The sequence below is a fragment of the Onychostoma macrolepis genome, chromosome 17 (assembly GCF_012432095.1).
Source record: "Onychostoma macrolepis isolate SWU-2019 chromosome 17, ASM1243209v1, whole genome shotgun sequence".
NCBI classification, from domain to species: Eukaryota; Metazoa; Chordata; class Actinopteri; order Cypriniformes; family Cyprinidae; genus Onychostoma; species Onychostoma macrolepis.
In genome coordinates, this window is record NC_081171.1 from 16,553,441 (window position 1) to 16,577,646 (window position 24,206).

Sequence of the window (24,206 nt, forward strand, 5' to 3'; positions counted from 1 at the left end):
CTGTTCCATTTTTAAAGTATAAATTGAGTCATTTAATTCATTGAAATTTATATATTTCAAACATTAATCTCATAACATTGTTATTATGAGATGCATTAATGCCACCTCTGAGTCTTGTCAAAAATTTCTTAAATTCTGTAAATATTCCTTAATGCCATATTTGTGCTCTTCTGTGCCATGCAAAGATGAATTGTTGATGCTGATTTCATTTGACTGGAAACTTATTCTTCCTGATTGTTATTGTTATATCTTATTATTTTAATTTAATTTATTGTGTAGTTAAAATTTTTTGACAAAAGTTTTTTGGCACAAAAGATGACATACATTTAATAAAGTTAGAAAAATGGCATTACAAAAAAAGGTTAATTTCTGGGTCATTCCAGGGATTCGGTAATATTTCAGTCCCCCAGAGTTTCTGGTGGTTCACGAAAATTGTTAGAAGCTTTTCACAAAACTTTGGGATGCCCATTATAATTAATAAAAATCATTATTGCATTTTTATATTTTTAGCATAAAATAATGTCTTATACAGTATCTATCTTGAACCAAGCATTTTGTAATGTCCCTGAGTTTGTACTTAGAAAATTATTAACAAAATGTGCATAGTGTCTGTGATTTTTGGCAACAATGTAAGCATTTACTTTTTTTAGAAAAAACAATTTCTAAAAAAAAAAAGCAAAATATTTAATTAAAAAAACAGACTGTGAGGTTATGTCTCTCAGTCTGAACTCAACCCCGTCACACTAACCATTCTTCGCCCATAATAATTTAGTCTCCACTCATATGTGACTTCATCCAGGTCTCTTTAATAATGGTGCAGAAAATGGTTAGTGGTATAAATACTTTTTATTCATATTTTTGAGGCATGTTATGGTCAGGGAGGGTACTGTCAAGCTTAACAACTCAACCCCGTCATATAAAATTAAGATGGAAAATGATTACTTTTACAACATTTTATTTTCATTCGTAAGTATATACAATGTGTTTATTTTATTGCTGCCATATATGGTCTACTCTCCTATGCTACATGAGCAGCAGTGGCCACAACCCCATCACAAATATATGTATTTCTCATTGTTACAGGGTTGTAAACTTGTGACAGGGTTGAGTTATTTGCTTCATTTATTAATAATTTTAATGAAAAAATATAAAATAGTTATGGTTTCAGTAAATATATATACTCCAAAAGCATGACAACTATTTTTGACATAATACTGTATGTCCACATTTGCAGCAGAAAGACAATGTTGGCCATGCAGATATGTAGAGCCAGAAACAAGGGGACAATATGAGAGAGAAACAAATCTAAAAATGTAAATTTAAGGCAATGTATCCCTTCAAATGTGTTACAGTCTTCAACCCCATCAGAAAAATATAGGGAAGACAATTAAGAACAAACGTATTTCTTGCTGATTACCATCTGACATGTTAAGGGCTAAAACAATAAAATTGTGGTTTTAGTAAAAATTTTAAATTAAAAATATTTTTTACAAAAATAAAGAGACTGTAGACAAACAATTTGTGTATTGTTAGCTTCAGTCCTATAAAAATTTGAAAATGATGATAAATGTTACATTTGATATCATTAAATTTTTATCAGGGACACAAGAGTAGTAGGTAGATGTTTGTTTTATAACGATTTCTGTGTAAAATCCTTTTTAAACCAATCCCATTTTGTCCGTTACGGGGTTGAGAAAAAAAAAAGCTGGGAAAAAAACTCAAATTGATAAAAGGTCTGTAATGCCTGAGGTGGGAAAATATGATATTTTGAATATGATATATTAAAATATGATGAATATTTTTTGGAGGTTTGATATGTGCCTAATGATGTGGGGTATTTAGAAGTTGAAAAACATGTATAATCCAAGTTGAAATGTTACCGAGTCCCGCTTGTTTACTTCGAACCGGAAGACACTCCCACTTTTGACGCAAGGCCTCATGGGGCGTAGGAAATTTGTGTACGTGTGTAAGACGTGTCCAATACAATTATAAAGTAATTATTTCATCACTAATAAATCTTTCAATGAGTAAAATTGGCTGTGTCTATAGTATTATAGACTACACAACATTGTTATATTATTTTCAAATAAATTTTGAAATTATTATTATTTGAAATGATTGTCCCAGGACCAGTAAGGTACTCTTCTAATAAAGTATTTTTATTACGACCTGTTGCTATGACAGCAGCTCCGTCTCCGGGATGAGCTTCGAAGAACCAAACAATCCAAGATCAAGCGAAATCAGCAACAATCAAATCCAGCTAACTGAGTTAGCAACGTACGAAGAACAGGCCCCAGGTGAGAAAAAGTCATGCAAAAGTAATGCACCACATTACTTTTAAAAGTAACTTTCCCCAACACTGGTAGCATCTCAAAACAAATTAAATTTTTATTGCAAATGTGGTGAGATCCCTCTGAGACCCTGTGGGATGAACAGCATAAGAACAACACACAGCTGCAAATGAATCTGTGTGGTGTAAAATGTATTTAATATTCGGAATAATTAAATCTAAACACCTGGCAAATTCAAACAGTACAATTTCTGCAGAAATATGTCTAACGTATGCAGTATTGCTACACAGGCTGTAATTACATGTTATTACATGATTATAAATAATGAGAAATTATTTAATGATAAAGTAACCTTTGTTCTGGGGTGCAATCATAATACTTATCCGCTAGATGGCGCACGTGTTCCTCAGCACATTTCTGTCGTCCCTTTTCATGAAGCTCCACTTGACTACTGCAGTGTTCAGTCGGATTGTCGGCCAATTTTATTAATTTTTACTTGGACATACTTTACCCTTTATTTCTTCAAAAATCTCTTAAATTCAAATAATAAATAAATAAAATTCTTAATTGTGCATATATACAATTATATAACCTCAAGGAAACATACTTAACGTTAATCGTTCACCCATAATAATAAACGTTTACAGGGTGCCATAATAGACAGATCAGGTAGATCACCCCGTGCAAAGAGCGCATGGCTCGGTCTGTGAAATATTATGTAACAAGACTCGCGCTGAATGTACTGAATGCGCGAGGGTTACTCGATAGCGCCCAAACATACGCACACATGCGTTCTACACTAATAAGGAGAAGTTGGAGGCACTTTGTACCCTGGTGACGCGCGTCAGCGTCCAATGGCAAAGAGCGCCGCGATAGGCGCAAACCAACACGGGCTGCCCATCATATATAAACTCTCGGCTGAGTTACTAGTGGGGTTTGAAGGCGGGTGAACTGTTTTAGACACTATTGTACGAGATTACCGCCTTGTTTTTCATTATTATTCCGCCTGGCCTTTTGGGTTACGCATTTATATTCTCACAGATGTTTCAGTATCAGCTCTGGCTGCACTGAATATCCACGTAAAAGCCGTTAAATCGTCATTTTTAATCCAAACAGCCCCCCAAAAACGTTTATCATAACAGCGGAACTCACGATGCCTTTGGATCTGGGGATGTACGAGAGCCGCGCGGATTATAAATCCCCGAAACAATGCCAAAAATCCTCATTTGCATTTTATCAGGCTGTACGGGACCTGTTGCCGGTGTGGGTCCTGGAGGACATGCGGACAATGGAGGTGTTTCATTGGGAAGATGACGGACAGGCGTGCGCGTACTCTCCGTCGGAGGCGTTTCTGTACGCGCTGGTACATGATCACCAGCAGTACGCGCGTTATTTACTCAACAGGTTCTCCACCCGCGCTCTGGAGATGCCCAGCAGAAGCTTCTGCTGCTGCCAGGCGTCCACCACACCGCACCTGGCCATAGCCGTCCGCTACAACCGCATCAACATCCTGAAAATGATCATGGCCACCATTAAAGACCTCACAGACTGCGAGAAACGGAGCTACCTGAACCGTCACGGATGCGTCCACACCGACGGCAGCAAAACCGCGCTGCATCTCGCGTGTGATCTGCTGCGTCCAGAGTGCTTGATACTGTTGCTGGGTCACGGCGCGTGTCCTTACGCAACGGACCTGACAGGGAACACCCCCCTGGACTGCTTACTCAGCCAGATCTGCCAGAGTGACTTTGACATGCGGACGAAGCGCATCTGCCTCGGTTACCTCATTTTATTCATGCCCACATTTCGCTTCCGGATGAAGAGACAGTTGCAGGACAGTGGCGATGTGTGGAGGGCGCTCATAGGAGAGCAGGCCTTCCAGTGGCTTTCCGGTTCATCGCCTCCTTCGCTGTTCGTTCAGGCCATGCAGAAGCTCAGCCAGTCCATTCCCACAGACCAGCTGGACTCACTGCCGGACTTTCTGAAACCCCTGGACTTCAGACTGGATCAAGCTTAATGGGCGCAACTGGAAATCTAATAAAGTACACTGTTTGACTCAATATTCAGGTTTTAGTGTATGTGGAAAGCTCTGTAAATATGTGAATAGTTTGGTGTTGTATAGTCGCACTGTGAAAGACACTGTAAAATTATTAAAATATATAATTTTTGCATTTGTTGCCTTGGAGCTTATTTTTTCAGATGCAGTTTATTCAAGGCGCATCTTGGGCTTTATGAAACAAAAATCACAATCTGTCTTCACATGAACACTAACGGTGAAATGTCTGAACATATAGTCTATGCTAATCTTTACTAATATGATTTTCTTCATTTCAGGATGAACTAATTAATAACAGTAATTAACATTTTTTGCAGTAAGAAAGATTAAACGATCAAAACAATCACATCCTCTTCACTTTTTGCATGGGACATGAAGACAACTTCATGGGATCCTTTTTAAAGACAAAGGGGTATGTATGCTGGGAACTTGTTGGCTTTTTTAAACTATTTGGTTTGATTCATAAAAATAAATAAATAAAATAAACTAGTTGCAAAGTGTAAATTAATATCCGTGCAGTTTAAATTTGCCTTTATATATTGATTTCAAGCCTTTAAGCATAAACATTAAGCATCTGAGCAGAAGATCCTGATAAACATACACAACTGTCCAAATGTTTGGGGTTGTCTAGGTTTTTCAATAGTTTTAAAAGAAGTCTCCTGTAGGCTGCAACTATTTGATTAAAGTTACAGTAAGATAGAAGTATTGTAAAATAGTATTACAATTTTAAAATAACTTCTTTCAGTTGCGCTGCTTAGTATTTTTGTGAGAACTGATACCATGATACTTTTTTTTTTCAGGATCTTAAATGAAAGAATAGCATTTATTGAAAACAGAAAACATAAGTGACCTTACTGTCACTTTTGATGAATTTAAAAGCATTGATATCCTTTAAAAAAAGCACAAGAACATTTGAACAGCAGTGTAAATTCAAGTGCATCTGAACATTTGGTAGTGTACATCATCTGTAATATCACACTGTTGCAAATAAACCACAAAATGCAGAGACCCTTTCTGTAAACATTTTATTTGTAAGTTTGTCATGACTAAGCATGGAGTAAAGACCGCATAGTTTAATATGTGAGTTCACATTTAGCTGCATCACCACTTAAACCACACTGGCTTAGCATTACATGTCCAGTGTACCACATTTATAACTTTAATCTGACTTACAATATGGTCTAAGTGCACAACTGAAACTAGTGGGGCAGAACAGGCCAAAACAATGGCAAATGTAACAATAACTAAACAACTTGCAGCAATGCTTACATGGTCATTTAAATCTATCTGCATATGATGCATTACTGAGGTGTCAAAATCTCAAAAAGGAAGATTTACAAACACTTCACAGTCAGACACTAAAGAGAGAGGAGAGAAAATGAAACATCGGACCTAGCACTGAATTTATATTTAGTTATCTATGATAGATTACTCATCAAGATGCGTTCTTTATATGGACGTATATGAAGAATGCTCGTCCAGAATTAATATACAGTATTTTTCCATAACAGACTATGATAGATTCTATCAACCAAGTAGCAAGTTCAAATAGTTTCTGTTTTAAGAGTTAAGAGTCAAACCATCCTTTTAAAATACCTCACATTAAACTCCAAAACATCACTAAAGTGTAGACAGAGGCAAGTCCGAGACCATGCTCTCTATACGACTCACAGATATGTGCCAAATGCTACCATGATTTTAACAAGTATTTAACAAGGTACAAGTGTATTTACAGATAAAGCTGAATCCCTTCTTCAACTAAAGCCAACTTATGCCTAGTTCCCTTTCACATAAAAACACCCTGCCTTTCCAAATGCCCTCGTGTTTGTTAGTATGAACTATATTGTAGCATGTATTTCCTATAATGATAATAAAATGTGTTTGGTCAAATAAGCGATATTTACATAATCTACCCCCTAAAGCAGTATATCATAGCTATAAACAGATTAACATTAAATATTTCCCTATTTTGTGAGCAAAGTGCATTAGTATACACTACCATTCAAAAGTTTAAGGTTGGTATGATTTAAATTTTTTATTGTTTTATTGTCAACAAGGCAGCACTTATTTGATCAAAAACAGTAAAACAGTAATATTCTGAAATATTATTACAATTTAAAGTAATCGTTTGCTCTTTTTTAATATATTTTAAAATGTAACTTATTCCTGTGATGGCAAAGCGGAATTTTTAGCAGCCATTACTCCAGCCTTTTCTTTAGTGTCACATGATCCTTCAGCAATCATTCTAATATGCTGATTTGCTGCTCAATAAACATTTATTTTTATTATCAATGTTGAAAACAGATGTGCTGCTTAAAGATTTTGAGGAAACCATGATAGATTTGGTTTTAGGACTGTTTGATGAAGAGAACGATAAAAGGGAAATAAATATTTGGAATCTTTTGTAACATTATAAATGTCTTTACTGTCACTTTTGATCACTTCAATGCATCCTTGCTCAACAGTATTAACATCTTAAAAATAATATAAAATAAAAAAAATCTTACTGACCTCAAACTTTTGAATGATAATGTATAAATGGAACCTCCTTCTTAAATCAACATGAGTTAAAAAAGTAACTGATCTAACTGTGTATGTGGATATTAAAACTTAAATAATGTGCTGGATAAAACAAATTGGGTAAACAATTTCAGGTCACAAGGTATTTAAAAAAAATACACCCTCAGAAAGGTTTCAAAAGAGCGTAACATACTCATAACATAAGGATGAGTAAATGATGACAGAATTTTCATTTTTTTAGGTGAACTACTCCTTTAAGAAGAAATGAGTAAAGTGCCTAGAAAGAAATTTCACAGAACAGTGATTATGGGATGCTTTGACACAATTAGTGGCATCTAAATCACCTCCCACTCTTCCTCCAGCTCCTCTCCACTCAGAGAACCTGCGTTACCATGGTTTTTGCTCCTATAGTTTTGCAGAGTCTTGGTAAGGCGCTGGTTGAGAGCACCAGTTGGAGCAACTGCCCACAGTTCATCCATAGGAGTCACTGCAAAAGACAGCTACTTGGTCAGTTTTTATCATTTACGTGTGCAGATGTTCATTTTATTATTAACCGATTTTAAACGCTCACCTGCAAGCCAGCTGACCAGTCCTGGGATCTTCTTCCAGTAGTCTCCAGCTGGGTTCTTCTCTGTAATGCCATATCGACGAGCCACTTCACCATTATAAAGGCGAACCCAAGCGGTCCTCATACTTAGAACCAGTTGACTTGCCTGTAGTCCTACAATTTTGAAAAAAAAAAAAAAAAACTTGAACCAACGACGTGTCAAACAACTTCCTACTCTAATTAAACATCTATGAAAATGAGTTGAAGAATAACAAAGTCTGAATACAAGAATATTAAAAACAGCAGATGAGATTATGTAATGAAGGTATACCAGGAATGTGCTCCCAGGCAGTTCCAACAGGCATCTCCTCAGTGATGCCGACGCGCACATGCACATTGCCTCTGTTGTCCAGCGCCCACAGCATGCGGTCATTAGGACTCGTCTGAATTTTCACCAGATGAAGGCCAGCAGGCTGCTCAAAGAACACATGAGAAAAAGAAAAGTGCATAAGGTTGGTGAAATAAGCACATGGTGTATTCCAAGAGCTAAATTTTCCCTCACTGGTCATGGTAGGAACGGTTCATCAAAATTTTTTTTACTGTAAACCAGAATTTCAGTATAGTATCAGTATTCGTATGGTCAGATGTTTTTTGTTTAGAATTTGAGGACATCAAACTTGATAGTATTTTCACATGAATTATGATAATAGTGAACATTACGAACATTAGAGTATTTAACTGGACGTAAGCTTGTGTATGAGCTGAAACTACATTACAGTTAGGATTTAGCAGGGAGTACAGTCATGTCATGCTTGTTTACCTGTTCAGGAGGGTCGATGCAGATCCAGGCAGGGAGCATCATGCTGGGGTTCAAAGGTTGAGTTCCAACCCGAAAATACACCATTCCATTACTATCACACGCCCAAACATTCTGACTGCCACAAGACAAACTGAGAAACTTCACGTGTCCTGTGAGGGAGCAAAAGAGAGATTTCCCGTGTCACTATGATATTCCAGTGAAATATGATTGGCACATGAGAGGTTCAGTGAATGAACATTCCATTAATGTAAGACTAAGGAGAAATACTTAGCACAGCTTTAATCAATAAACCATATGATTGGTCAACTACATGAGATAAATTACACACAAAAGTTTTTAAAGGTTAATTTTTAATACACTTTTCATGTCTCGAAATTCCTTCAATGCCTCACTGTGCCTGGAAATATTCAGCCATCACAATCCATCTGAGGGTGACTGACAAAATGGACTGTGACCTTGTGCAGGGTGTACACCTTACATCACATCTAGCACCATTTCACTAATTTACAGGCCTATATCAAGGACATCCAGGGTAATTTTTCCAGACTCTTTAGTGAGCAGTAGGACTGTGGGAGAGTCTAGAACTGTACAGAGGTCTTGTCTGTACACTATGATATGATAGGGAAACCTTGAAATGACATTTATACGTCATTAAGAGCTTTGTTGAGGACTTGGATAGCAAATCTAAACATAACATGCGATGCACCAGCACACATTCTCTCCTTTTACAGCTCATATCGTCTGCCACACTTTCCATGACATTATTCATTTTGCAGTATGATTACATATCTACTAAACAATATATATATATATATATATATATATAAATAATCAAAACACACTATTTAATATTTATACTACCGCTCACAATTTTGGTCAGTAAGATTATTTATTTATTTATTGAAAGAAATGAACACTTTTATTCAGCAAGGATGCATTCAACTGAAAAGTTAAACATTTATAATGTTAAAAAAATATATATTTAAAATAAATGCTGTTCTGAAATAGTGGTTTCTACAAAAAAAAGTACATTTATAATAATTAGAAATTTTTATTTTAATTAGAAACAGCATATTAGAATAACTTCTGAAGAATCATGTGACACTGAAGACTGGAGTAATGATGCTGAAAATTCAGCTTTTGCCATCACAGGAATAATTTACATTTTAAAATATGTTAAAATAGAAAAAGCTTAATTTAAATTGTAATAATATTTCACAATATTACAGTTTTTACTGTATTTTTGATCATATAAATGCAGTCTTGACGATCATAAAGAATATATTTAAAAATCTTACCGATCCAAAACTTCAGAATGTTAGTATATATATATATATATATATATATATATATATATATATATATACACAGAACTGTTAAGATAAAAATAATTACCTAAATTACCTAAAGCAAAACTGAAAAACAGAAAATCTACTTGCTGTGCTGATGTGCTGTTTAACATTCTTTCGCTGAGTTAGATAGTACGAAACACACCTATCTACCTAATCTAATTTTTGCAAAAAAAAAAAATAAAGTTGTGAGGGCTCGATGAGCACAATGAATGAAAACAATAGATACTTAGATGTTGTCACACCCGTGGCCTTTGTCCGAAAGGGCTCTTTACACACTGTGCTGATTCATTACCAACAGAACAAGATAAAGCAAGGCTGACGCTTCGGTTCATTGGATGGCCTTTTTCTAAGCCATTAGTGTTTTCCTGCTGTAGCATTTTAAGAGATTTCCTGAAACGAGACAACTCATTAAGGACACGTAACAAAGTTCATGAGACTCATTCAGACTCTAAAGAACCAGTATTTCAAGATGCTTCATTAAACCTGATGAACTCCATTAACCCTCTCTGAGACTTGGTCCATAGGCCTGAGTCTAAAAACACTGAAAACATCATGTGCCCATCTGTACCCGATCTAAAAATGCCCGTAGATCCAGGACTAGCCCCAGACTCATCTTTCACATTGCCACTCATACTAAAACAACCCGAGACGGACAGGGTTACAGCTGTTCCATCACATGGCTTTGCCTATTTGTGTCTCCATCCTGTCAAATCACAAACACACGCACATACACATACACACACAGACACAAAACACACACATTTGTGCTCCATAAACAAACGCCTTCTATTGACAAGCCGTGCAATTAAAATATGTCTGATGTAATCAGATTAGATCAGCCTGCATTGTCATTTCAGTGGACAGCTGAACTGATCGCATTTGGGAGATTGTGAACTTGTGTCTCGTAACCAAATTCACTGATTGAATGTGTGTTTAATGCATTCCTAAAGCCTAATCACTGCAAAATTCAATACTAAAGGACTGATCTCTTCCTCTCATGACCTTTGATAGTTAGCTTACCGGCTTTATTACAAAACATGTGTTATGCAAGAACCACCTGCTTGAATTAAAAATATAAACAGCACCCCTAGCAACAGGCGGTTTAGATACATAAAACCATGGCTTGCTATTTAACCTGCTGGAAGCTCAAGATTCCAAGAAATGGAAATTAAGACATGAAAGTGAAAGATATGTGTGTTTAGTAAGAGTATCGCTTCTGTGGAAGTGGGAGTAGGCTGGTTATGCGTGAATATGACAGAAGTAGGACAGCGGCAGACCATGTGGACGGCCAGGAGACATGGTAATCTGAACTAGGAGAAACAAGAGAGGGTCCTCAGCAAGGTACGCCCAAAATGCCTCATTCTGTCACACATGACCTGTGTATACGGCAATTGAGACCTTGAGGAGCAAATTATTTACTGTAAATCATGTGTCATCATAAGAACGACTATTAAGTGCTATCAAATGCATACATGAGTGAATGCAAACAAACAAAAAAAATATTGAAATAAAAAATTAAAAATCAATCACTCTAGTAAATAAGTCCGAAGACCTTTTTGTAAGGATCATTTTTAGTCAGTAAAATTAGTGGGTGAATCTTACATTACATGTTGAAAATATGTCCAGGTCAAATTTCACCCCAATGTAAGCAAGTAAGTAAATACATAAATAAACAAACAAACAAATCAAAATGTCTTTTTGCACTGTTGCTTTGTTTTAATTGAAATTAACCCCCCACAAATTCTCATTACCATTATGTTTAATTAATACTTTTATTTCAAGCACTGAACTGATCAAAAGTAACAGTAAAATCTTTTATATTACATTTTTTACAAAAAAATAAATAATAATCATATCCATATCAAATAAATGCTGTTCTTTTGAACTTTCTGCTCATCAACAATGATGAACACTGAAATGCATCACATTTTCTATAAAAATATTAAGCTTCACAACTAGTGCATAATAATAATGAGAAATAATAAATCATCACTGAAGACTGAAGTAATGGCTGCTGAAAATACTTGTAATGGCAAAGCTGAATTTTAGATATACATTAATTATATTTATTTATTCTTTACATATATATTACATATTCTCGACATGTTATGTAAGATTCACCAATTAGTTTTTTTTTTTGTTTTTTTTAATTTTTTTTTAAGTAATTTACTTTTACCTCAAATAAATGTAGCCCTGGTGAGCAACATCTTATATACCCCAAACGTTTGTACTGTAATGTAAAGAAAAATCTCATTTTCATTTCTGCAATGGAAAAAAATAACAATGATCATATTTGTTTTACTACTGATGATACTGATGACAAAAACATGTAATGAGAATTGGGGTGCTTAATTTTCATGAAAACAATGCCACAAATACAAATGATTTTCCTCAGTTGTTTTTTTTTTTGGTGTTCTTGGATTTGGTGTTCTCACATTACAAGAGTTTAAATTTAGCCAGCATGTGATCCACTGATAAATCTATTGTCAACGGAAAGAAAATTCTCTCACCAAGCTGGCTGAGGTCCAGCAATGTCCAGTGCATTCCTGTGGAGCAACTGGCTGATAAAGTGCGGATGTGGACACGACCGTAGTGATCTAAACCCCACAGAGCGTCACGACAGGCAGAGAGCTGCACCATCTCTACGTCTGGAGGAAACTGTATGGTGAAGGGCCGCATCTGGAGGTCTTGGTCCCAAATACAGAACAGGTCTTTCCTGCTCTGACCTAACCATAGGAAACTCCCTGTGGAGACATCAGCGAGATTTTAATTGTGTATAATAACATTTAATTGCTTTCTGCATGACAACACAATGTGAAGAGGAAGACAGGATTTCTACATACCCTCTTTAGCTGGAACAACAGAGGAGAACACAAAGGCCCATTTTGTGGCAGAAGCTGTTCCTCTGGGTACAATACTTTTCCAAAATGTCCCTGCATTAAGATGTTAGCATTAACATCACTATAAGACAATTAAATTTTCAAACAAGATTCTCAGTCAATAGAAGAGCATATTTCTGTTCTAAGCCACCATGTTTCCCATGCTCAGTGCGTCATACCAATGAGGCTGCCTTTGGCAACATGAAACTCGTTGCGTCCAGAAGCAATCCACACACCACTGGTGCTGACACTGATGAGGCTAGGCTGGCACTGGGAGTGCTGGGAAAGGAAGGCCACGCGCAGACGTTCAGCAACCCGCTCGACCGGAGCTCTGGTGGCTGTGGCGACACTCTGTGTGGCCTGGATCAGAGTCTGGAAAAGACTGCCCTGATCAAACACCACATAGTCTGTGATGCTCACCTAAATGAAAAAGTAATAAAGACACAAAAGATGGTCATTGTTTAGGAAAATCTGAAACATTTCCAACAACAAGCTTTAGGAATAATTAGCATTTTTACACAAAATGTAACAGTAAGGGGGTTAAACACACAGCATACAGGCAGAACATCTAAAAGAGGATGTATTGTGCATCTCAATAAATTAGAATGCTGTGGAAAAGTTCATTTATTTCAGTAATTCAACTCAAATTGTGAAACTTGTGTATTAAATAAATTCAATGCACGCAGACTGAAGTAGTTTAAGTCTTTGGTTCTTGTAATTGTGATGATTTTGGCTCACATTTCACAAAAAGCCACTAATTCACTATCTGAACAAATTAGAATACTTCTTTAGACCAATATAAAAAACATTTTTAGTGAATTGTTGGCCTTCTGGAAAGTATGTTCATTTACTGTATATGTACTCAATACTTGGTAGGGGCTCCTTTTGCTTTAATTACTGCCTCAATTCGGCGTGGCATGGAGGTGATCAGTTTGTGGCACTGCTGAGGTGGTATGGAAGCCCAGGTTTCTTTGACAGTGGCCTTCAGCTCATCTGCATTTTTTGGTCTCTTGTTTCTCATTTTCCTCTTGACAATACCCCATAGATTCTCTATGAGGTTCAGGTCAGGTGAGTTTGCTGGCCAGTCAAGCACACCAACACCATGGTGACATGCCAATCAGCTAATCAACTCAAAACACCTGCAAAGGTTTCCTGAGCCTTCAAAATGGTCTCTTAGTTTGGTTCACTACGCTACACAATCATGGGGAAGACTGCTGATCTGACAGTTGTCCAGAAGACAATCATTGACACCCTTCACAAGGAGGGTAAGCCACAAACATTCATTGCCAAAGAAGCTGGCTGTTCATAGAGTGCTGTATCCAAGCATGTTACCAGAAAGTTGAGTGGAAGGAAAAAGTGTGGAAGAAAAAGATGCACAACCAACTGAGAGAACCACAGCCTTATGAGGATTGTCAAGCAAAATCGATTCAAGAATTTGGGTGAACTTCACAAGGAATGGACTGAGGCTGGGGTCAAGGCATCAAGAGCCACCACACACAGACGTGTCAAGGAATTTGGCTACAGTTGTCGTATTCCTCTTGTTAAGCCACTCCTGAACCACAGATAACGTCAGAGGCGTCTTACCTGGGCTAAGCAGAAGAAGAACTGGACTGTTGCCCAGTGGTCCAAAGTCCTCTTTTCAGATGAGAGCAAGTTTTGTATTTCATTTGGAAACCAAGGTCCTAGAGTCTGGAGGAAGGGTGGAGAAGCTCATAGCCCAAGTTGCTTGAAGTCCAGTGTTAAGTTTCCACAGTCTGTGACGATTTGGGGCACAATGTCATCTGCTGGTGTTGGTCCATTGTGTTTTTTGAAAACCAAAGTCATTGTGCCCGTTTACCAAGAAATTTTGGTGCACTTCATGCTTCCTTCTGCTGACCAGCTTTTTAAAGATGCTGATTTCATTTTCCAGCAGGATTTGGCACCTGCCCACACTGCCAAAAGCACCAAAAGTTGGTTAAATGACCATGGTGTTGGTGTGCTTGACTGGCCAGCAAACTCACCAGACCTGAACCCCATAGAGAATCTATGGGGTATTGTCAAGAGGAAAATGAGAAACAAGAGACCAAAAAATGCAGATGAGCTGAAGGCCATTGTCAAAGAAACCTGGGCTTCCATACCACCTCAGCAGTGCCACAAACTGATCACCTCCATGCCACGCCGAATTGAGGCAGTAATTAAAGCAAAAGGAGCCCCTACCAAGTATTGAGTACATATACAGTAAATGAACATACTTTCCAGAAGGCCAACAATTCACTAAAAATGTTTTTTATATTGGTCTTATGAAGTATTCTAATTTGTTCAGATGGTGAATTGGTGGGTTTTTGTGAAATGTGAGCCAAAATCATCACAATTACAAGAACCAAAGACTTAAAACTACTTCAGTCTGAATTTATTTAATACACAAGTTTCACAATTTGAGTTGAATTACTGAAATAAATGAACTTTTCCACAACATTCTAATTTATTGAGATGCACCTATACATACCTGCCACCAGTGGTCATCTTCACCCTGCGGTTTTTTAGTCGTGACCCCTGTTCTGAACCATAAGTTGCCACTGGTATCCAATGCCCAGACTGTGTTATTCTCACCAAGAGCAATACAGATGGGTTCCAGACCCTGGCTCTCACTATGGACACACATAAACACATATCTCAATGTTTAAATGTATTTCTACATCAAAAGCTAGCATAAAAATGGTAAATTATGCACAATATACAGCAACAACACGCTTTGAAATACATCAATTAACACAGCACAATGTTAGGGTTGGCAGGCTATAAATCAAATATTCATAAATCAAATTGTCAAACTGGTGAGACTTATATATATATATATATATATATATATATATAAACGTATTTAAACATAACTAATCTATTGAAAACATATGTATACTTCACATAAATACTATACATGTACTTTAAACAAATACTTTTTGTTACATTATACATTCCGTTCTTCTGATTGTCAAAATAAGGTGGCCACAACCCTAACACTGCATTATGTGGCAACTTGATGTCCAATGTAAAATCTTGGTGCTAAAGTAAAACCAGACCAGAACTATTGTTTTATTTATTCACTATAGTGAATTTGCTATGAGCTAAGAGAAAACCACGCTGACAAACATACCTGACTGTGTCGTACTTCCAGTGCTCCCCCTCTGCACAGTAGCTGCTGAGACCCTCTCTGTAAAACACGCCCCTCTGCTCACTCAGTGCCCATACCACACTGCCCCGTGCTGCTATCTGCGCCATGGGGCATGGACAGTCCACCTTCACTGACCGCGCACATGGCCTGTCCACACTCAGCCCTGAAGACACACATATAGCAACAGTATTCCAGCTGATTTATGCATATTTTCATGGTTAACATTCTCAATGAAAGCACAAACTGCTACTAGTGAACATTTTTTGCAGTATGTTCACAGTACTAATACCTCGACTGGAGTGGTAGGGGTTATAAAGGGATGATAAGACTTTAACAAAGCTTAACGGTAACGGCCACAGCCAGCAGGAATTGATTATGCTCTTCATTATTACATAATACCAAAGCAGAGCCTAGCCCAAAGTTAAATTCCTTTAAAACAAAACAATGTGATAGCAGGAAACACCTACAATTTAAAAACCATACCACACGTGATATGACTATTTATTTAGTCAGTTTAGAGGGAAACGAAAGTCATCCTTTGTCACACACACACCCATTTACAGTATTTTCTTTCTTTTACGCAACACAAATGGAGAAACTGTAGTTTCTCTTTTCTATTCAATCACACTGCAGTATAAATCAGTTTTTGTCAGTTAATACAATCGTTTTCAAGTCATATGGACCACTTTTATGATAGTTTTATGGTGTTTTTGGATCATTTTTGATCATTGAATGTCCTCAGCCCACATGGGAACTAATTGTATAAAAAAACAACTAGTAAATTTCTCCATTTGTGTTAAATTGGAGAATTAAAGTCACATGTGTTTGGAACAACATAAAGGTGAGTAAATAATTACTGAATTAAAATTTTTGGGTGAACTGTCCTGGTAACTTAAACACAATGACTAATTTATAGTGCATGCAGCACGCTCTAGTGGTCCAATAGTGAAATAACATCTCTCTCTGTGGTCTGTGGTGATGTGTAGTGTCTTTGAAGTTAAAATACTTTCTTCTATCCCAGCTAAATAAGCAATAAGCCATTTGTTGGTTAATTTCAACCACTTTTTCAAGTTAATTTTGTTGGTTAATTGTAAACACAATAGTTATCACATTGCTCTGTTCATTTGATCATCTTAAACGTTTCAACTAATGTTGTGAGTTTGGGACAAGACTATCGGCTTTTCCAAACAGAAGAGGTGTTCGGGAAACCCGTTTGAAAATAATAATTTTTGTTAATTCTGTTAAGTGACAGCAACTGTGTGTGAATAATGTTTATATAGGTATAAAGTAGTATGAATTAAAAGTCGATACAGATTACTCAGTTAAAGCTTTTCAGGTATTAAGTAGAATATGTCATTGTAATATGAGATCAGTATGGTGTGTGTTGTTCTCCCACACCTGTCTGTATGTACAGGTCTCCATTAGTGCGAATAATCCAGGCTGTGTCATCACCAAGTGCTACAAACGCTGTGTCGTCCAGGGCTTTGTACCAGTGTCTCTTCCCCTTGATGGTGACTTTCCCGCAAGCGTAAGCAGTCATGGTCTTCTGCTCCACCTTCCACAGCAATGAGCCTAAGAAAACGCATCAGCAACAAGTCAACGCTTAGTCTAGAACACCAAAAACTAATGTGTGTTTCCACAGTTGTATGGTTATTTAATAACAAAACAAATCTATGCCCCTTACCTGTCGGGGACAGCGCCACCTGATGGACATTTTCCTCAAACTTCTGCCAGCTCAAGCTACCGTTAGGAAGACCACTATAGAAAAGGCCTCCTTTTAAGTCCAGACACCAGATATACCTGTCCGTCACTACTAGACTGAGGATGCTACAGCCAGGCCCACTGTAGCCCATCCAACTTTCAGCCAACTTCAAACAAAGAAAATAAAAAAAAGAGATTAAAACAGAGAACACATGACATAAATATAATTTAATATGGTGATTCTCACAAAGACTTTTAAGAACATTATACCGCTGTTCATATTTTTACAGTATATGACAGTAAAGACATCTATAATGTTACAAAAGATTGCTATTTCAAATAAATGCTATTCTTTTGAACTTCCATTCATCAAAAAACTGTCAGGGTAAAAAAAACAAAAAAAAAAAACACACACACACACAAAAAGAAATATTAGCATGACTGTTTTCAACATCGATAATAACAAGTAATGTTTCTTGAGAAGCGAATATACATATTAGAATGATTTCTGACAGATCATGATGACACTGAAGACTGGAGTAACGGCTGCTGAAAAATGTGACCCTGGACCACAAAACATAAGTCATAAGTAGCACGGGTATATTTGTAGCAATAACCAACAATACATTGTATGGGTCAAAAATTTTTAGATTTTTCGGTAACACTTTACAATAAGGTTCATTAGTTAACATTAGTTAAAATGAACTAAGCATGAACAATACTTCTACAGCATTTATTAATCTTAGTTAAAGCTAATTTCAGCATTTACTAATGCATTATTAAAATCACAAGTTAACATTAGATAATGCACTGTGAGCTAACATGAACTAACAATGAATGATTGTATTGTCATTAACTAACATTAACAAAGTTGAATACTGTAATAAATGTATTGTTCATTGTTTGTTCATGTTAGTTAATACATTAACTAATGTTAACAAATGACACCTTATTGTAAAGTGTTACCGATTTTTCTTTTATGCCAAAAATCATTAGGATATCAAGTAAAGATCATGTTCCATGAAGATATTTTGTAAATTTACTACCGCAAATATATCAAAACTTAATTTTTTTTATTAGTAATATGCTTTGCTAAAGATTTCATTTGGACAACTTTAAAGGCAATTTTCTTTGCACCCTCAGATTCCAGATTTTCTAATAATTGTATCTCGGCCAAATGTTGTCCTATCCTAACAAACCATACATCAGAGGAAAGCTTATTTATTCAGCTTTCAGATGGATGATGTACAAATTGATATCTTTTGATAAATTGATATCTTTTGATTTCTCAATTTAAAAAATTGACCTTTATGATTGGTTTTGAGGTTAAGGGCTCACAAATCAGCTTTGCCATTACATGAATAATAAATGTCTTTTTTCTATATTTTAGAATAGATAACCTTTAAATTTCAAGAATATTTCACAATATTACTGTTTTTACCATATTTTTGATCAAATAAACCCCAAATTTCTGTAGTGTATATTACACAATTATATAAATTATACAAGTATCTTTCTCCTGATACAGATCTCTTATCTTTTAGTTGGTTAGCTCTCTAACCTGGTCAGCTTTGAGGAGCTGTGTCTCTTCGTCCTCATTCTGCTTAGCAGATGAGCTCTGCAAGCTCAGGGCGTTCAGTCCGTCCCCCAGACTAGCACTGGATGGCACTCCATGTGCATAGATGTCCTCCTCGTCACTAGATGGCGTTGGCTCGGGTTCCGGGGTGTAGCCTAGCGGCCTAATGGGATCATAAGATAAATCCAAATTAAAGTCTCCATGTAAACTCTGATTAAAATGTTCCTCCGAATCCTTCAGGGTGTCTTTGTTCTCCTTCACATATTCCTTCATGATGTCCTGCTCGTCAGCTGCTTGCATGTACGAGAAGGTACATTCCAGCAGCATGTCCACGTCAGGCGTAGCTGCAATTTGCTTGTTTTCTGCAAACACGTTTTCACTGTACACCTGACACTCCATGTCTTGTAGTGACAGTGATGTAGGGCAAGGTGGTAGGGTCTCTGCTGTTTGGTTAAGTGGGTCCTGACGAGGCTCTTTGCTTTGTAAGGGTTCTGATGGGCTCAGAATGGGAAAGGCATCAGAATTGTGGGATTCTCCACAGACGGAACCGTCCTGGTCTGGTGAGCCAGCGCTGTGCAGGTCGAGACTGCTGCACAGGAGGCTGGTGTGGTCTGAAGGAGGCTCGCTCATGGGCGTGTTTAGAAAGTCACTGCTTGCACCATCCTGGCTGAAAACGCTCTCTGACCAGCTGCTGTGCTCGTTGACACGATTTCCACTATCTGCAAGAATGTATGGAGAACATCAGTGAATGGAATATAATCAAATTTACACACTACATCATGTGTTACTGATCCACTTACCTTGCCGTCTTCTCTTGCCTTTCTTCTTCAGCTTGATGGCCTTGACCACCAGCTCCTGCTGGAAGTCTTCTTGGGTGATGGTGCTGTATCGGCTGGAGGAAAGATCTGAGGCCTCTGTGGTGGTAAACATGCCCTGTGCACTCTCCCATGAAGTGATTGAGCTGCTGCGGCTGCGGGACTCCATTGTACCCAAACTGGCCCGCTGCTGCTCCAAGTCCTCTTCCACCTCCAGAGCCTCTACCACATGACTGAATTCTTCAGGATGCTGCTCCTCCTGCACCTCCTCTGACTCCTCAACCCCTTCATGCACCTCCTCTGAGTTAGGACTGCCTTGAGTCTCCTGCTCTGTAATAATGGGCATGGTCCTGATTGGCTGAGCGGTTTCAACGGCACCATTAGGAGGCAGCAAAATAGTGGGTGTGGAAAGAGGAGATGTAAAACGGTAGGACTGGTCTAATACTGAGAGAGAGAAAAAAAAAAAAAAAAAAATACATAAGATAGATATGTATGTGTACGGAGCCCTGCACATGACATGCAAGAAAAAATAAATAAATCGTGGGCACATTTGATTAATTCATTCCCTCGATTTACTAGATTGTGCGCACGCATTAATTAAGTCGTTCCCTCGTTTTAAGTAAATTGTGCGCACTAAATAATAATTAGTTGTAGCCTACTTCCTGTCCGTGTACACATTCTCATAAACATGTTGCTGCTATGTTATGTCATGTTACGTTATGGTTTTATTTTGAGTTGGGAATGAGTTATAGAGACATTCTCAAAAGCCTTGCAGCATTGCATGGAAACATTTTTCACAAAGAAGGCGGATACGATACTTAGCCTACCTAAGATGAACAAAGCACCAGCACCTGTTAGGAGGTAATGATTAAAACGTGTGCACGATTTACCTAGAACAAGGGCACAGATTATTATATCAAGCGCACAATTTACTTAAAATGAGGGAATGACTTATTTAAGCGTGCGCACAATCTAGTAAATCGAGGCAACGAATTAATAAATCGTGCCCACGATTTATTTTTTATTTTTTTGCATGTCATGTGCAGGGCTCCGTATATGTGAGATACAATGGCCCTAAAAGGAGTTTGGACACTCAAGCAATACTTAAAAATGCACTTCAAGCTAAATATATTTTTTCACATTCTACATAAGTCAATGGGGACCAGCAACTATTTGGTTTCCCCCGTTCTTCAAAATATATTTTGTGTTCATCAGAAGAAAGAAATTCATACAGGTTTAGAACAACTTAAGAGTGAGTAAATGATGACAGAATTTTCGTTTTTGGGTGAACTAGCCTTTTAAATTGATCAAAATTGACAGTAAAGACATTTATTATGTTACAGAAAATTTCTATTTCATAAAAATGCTGTATTTTCAGTATATTCGGATAATAATAAGAAATGTTTCTTATGCACCAGCATATTACAATAATTTCAAAATTAGTTTAAAATACAAATGTGTAGTAAATATAAAAATGTAATGATATTTTAAAATAATACTGTTTTTACTGTATTTTTAATCAGATAAATGCAGCCTCAATGAGTATAAGAGATGCTTCCAAACATTAAAAAACTTAGTTTATCCCTAAACTATCTGCTAAGAATTTAAATATCATCTTTTTGTTGAGAGAGAGAGGGAGGGGCACACATCAATAACCATAACTCATGAAGCTACGATTCATAATTTCATACCGATTGACCCTAAAGGATGACTAAGTAAAAACACTGCAATTTTTAAACTGCCAAGGGCAAAAGAGGCTTTTTCATCTCCCTTAATATCTGAGTACCGCTGATGGAGCAAAGTGCATGACTAAAACTGCCATTACGGCATCAGTACTGCAACTCACAGTTGGAAACCAATCCCTCAGGGCAATTTGAGATCCGCAAAATGTCCCGATCTCCTTTCAGAATGAAGATTTCATTCTCAGTGCATGACACAGACACAATATCTCCACTGCTTTCCAATCCTCCAATGATGACCTTAATGAGCAAATGAAATAAGTGAGAAAAACAGCACAAATTAAGCTTGCATTGGCAACATTTCAAATACAGATATAATTTAGATTCAAAGTGTGCATTCATACTTGATTGGTACAGTCCACAACATAAACACTATATTCATTCCAGCTGAGGACCCAGCCCTCCTTTAAGAAGCAGCTGACCATTCCCAACTGTATTTCTGAAGGTCTGTAGCCACCGTTGGGGCCTGAACGAGGGAACAGCTCAAACTGAGGTATATCCTGATTAAAAAGTGGCTTTAGGACATGGGTCTCCCCGACACGTCCCCGCACATCTGTCCTCCACAGACGCAACCCTGGCCTAGCTGCGTAAACCACCAGATCGCTCTGCTTGCACAGAGCTGGTTGGAAGCAGGCACCAAACTTGCCATTGCTGTAAAAAGAAAGCCAGATATCAAGAATTCAGCATACACTCACTGCTGCTACCCTGACAATAACAGACATACTTTTAGGTGAAGATGGACTGAGGGTTTTGTACCTTTTACGTGGTTTAGTGCCCAGCTGATGATGTGACTGCTCTTGTGTGTAGAAGAGCATCGAGCGCTGATAGGAAGAAACCAAAAGTACTTTCTGACTATATTCCAACTGAACTATTGCTGAAGTCTCTTCAAAGAGGACCACTGGATTACACACTCCCTAAAAGACCAATGCACACACACACACACACACACACACATATTCAGCCATTAGACAGTAAAACAAAATTTAAGATTTCAGACAGTCAGAAAGACAAAACTATATTGTCCATCTAACTGCAAATATCTAAAACAGACACAATCGACTGCTTATAAAAGTCTTACTTGATCCAAGTCCACAGCAGAATAGACCACCCTCCCTTTATCATCACCAGAGAAGAGCTTCATGCCATTAGCACTCCATGCTAATGCAGTAATTGTGCTTTTGTGCAAGCCCACAACATCAAACCTTCTCAGCTGTAATAGGACAACAAAAATGTGACACTATGATCCATTGACTAATACAATTTATTCATCAATAATCTGATGATCAATTAGATAAATGTGTCTTTACAGGACACAAAAAATGGCTACTTTGGACATACACAAACCTTAAATAATGTTAAAAGCTTAATAAAATAAATGCTTCATTTTTATCTTCTAATTACACAGACGGAAAGTAAACATACTGTATTAAATAGTCATTGTTATTCCAATATAGTGTGAATAATCATAGAGTTAAATTAAACCTAATCACCCTTGTTACTTGAAAACTGTAATCAGAGATGAATTTGTACCTGTTTATTTCTACCAGTCAATGGTGACACAAGCTGAAAGAAAGCAACCCGGCCTGATGCCGTCCCGACAGCCACAAGATCATCGAAACAACTCAGCAATTTCACTGCAGTAATGGCCTCACATTTGCCCTATTAAAACAGATTATAAAAGATATATCGTTTAAAACACTACCTAACCAGATGAGATCAACAGTGAGTGCTGCCGAAGAGTGAGGAAGCACTAAGCAGACTTACCTCTAAATTGTATTTGTTCATTTGGCTTACTCTCCTGCAGTAAAGGTACAGCATGCCGATGCTGCTGCCAATGGCTATATAATCACTGTTGCTGTCCAATGCAGTCAAGTAGACCAGGACCGAACGGAAACCTTTCTGGACTTTAGCAGGGATGGCATTGAGAAGGTAGTAGAGAGGGCAGAACTCCCTCAAGGGCAGCGGTGCTGGGTGGGTGGCCATGGTCACCCTATGGATCTGTGCTTCCACTGATGATAAAATCTAAATAAAATTTTAAAAAGGCAATTTCAAAAGTCCATTTCAAAGTACAAGATTATAAAATTTTATGTTTCTGATCATAATATAAAAGTTATTATGAAGCTTTATTCTTTTATTGCTTAACTTAATCACGTGGACATTCAAAAATACAGCTAGTCATTGATCTGTCAAACACAACACGTCCACTTAGCATTGACACTTGAAGTATCAATAGCATCCAAACATCTGTATAGTCTAATAAACTAAATAGCGCACACACCTAAAAGCCAATATTAGCAACATTAACCACGCCTCAAATTCACAACATAAGAGAGCATATTCCCCTATTTTACAACATTACAAAGGTCTCATCGTGTTAAACACGGTAATGCAGGACAGTACGAGTACAACTGATTTTTTTGTGGCCTAAGCACTAGTTTGATTAAGTATCAAAGAACAATAACAAAAGAACAGTCGTTCACAATTTGCTGTAAGAGATGTGTGTATGTTTTCTAGTTAACGTTAGCGAACTCTACGATACGAATACGAGCTTTTCAGTTTCCACAAAACTTACCACCGGGAAAAGTTCACATTGATTATGAACCGTAAACGTTTTTACAGTTTAGATGAGGGCGATCTGTTGGCATTTCTGCTGCTTTGACAGATAGCTCTTGTTGACAAGCTCGTGTTTTTCTTCGTTCTGCTTTGGGTTGAAACAGAAAAGTAACTCCAGCGACACCTACAGCAGCGGAAGTGAAACTCAC

General features: G+C 37.3%; 2 protein-coding genes across 2 annotated transcripts; one reads left to right on the forward strand and one right to left on the reverse strand.

Moving 5' to 3' along the window:
• The first annotated feature begins 2,658 nt into the window (after positions 1-2,658).
• ankrd9 (ankyrin repeat domain 9) lies at positions 2,659-4,460 on the forward strand. Its single transcript, XM_058749198.1, has one exon. It carries the CDS (start codon positions 3,445-3,447, stop codon positions 4,306-4,308), a length of 864 nt encoding a protein of 287 aa, XP_058605181.1. The 5' UTR covers positions 2,659-3,444; the 3' UTR covers positions 4,309-4,460.
• Positions 4,461-5,355: 895 nt separating this feature from the next.
• Positions 5,356-24,168, reverse strand: tecpr2 (tectonin beta-propeller repeat containing 2). Its single transcript, XM_058749197.1, has 20 exons — positions 24,017-24,168; positions 23,209-23,466; positions 22,975-23,103; positions 22,523-22,654; positions 22,201-22,358; positions 21,789-22,095; positions 21,552-21,684; positions 19,691-20,149; positions 18,876-19,609; positions 17,298-17,481; positions 17,012-17,185; positions 15,596-15,776; positions 14,951-15,092; positions 12,645-12,885; positions 12,430-12,519; positions 12,097-12,330; positions 8,235-8,383; positions 7,746-7,887; positions 7,439-7,588; positions 5,356-7,354 (listed from the first exon to the last, which is right to left on the reverse strand). The coding sequence occupies exons 2-20, from the start codon at positions 23,425-23,427 to the stop codon at positions 7,203-7,205; spliced, it is 4,110 nt and encodes a 1,369-aa protein (XP_058605180.1). The 5' UTR covers positions 23,428-23,466; positions 24,017-24,168; the 3' UTR covers positions 5,356-7,202.
• Positions 24,169-24,206: the final 38 nt, after the last annotated feature.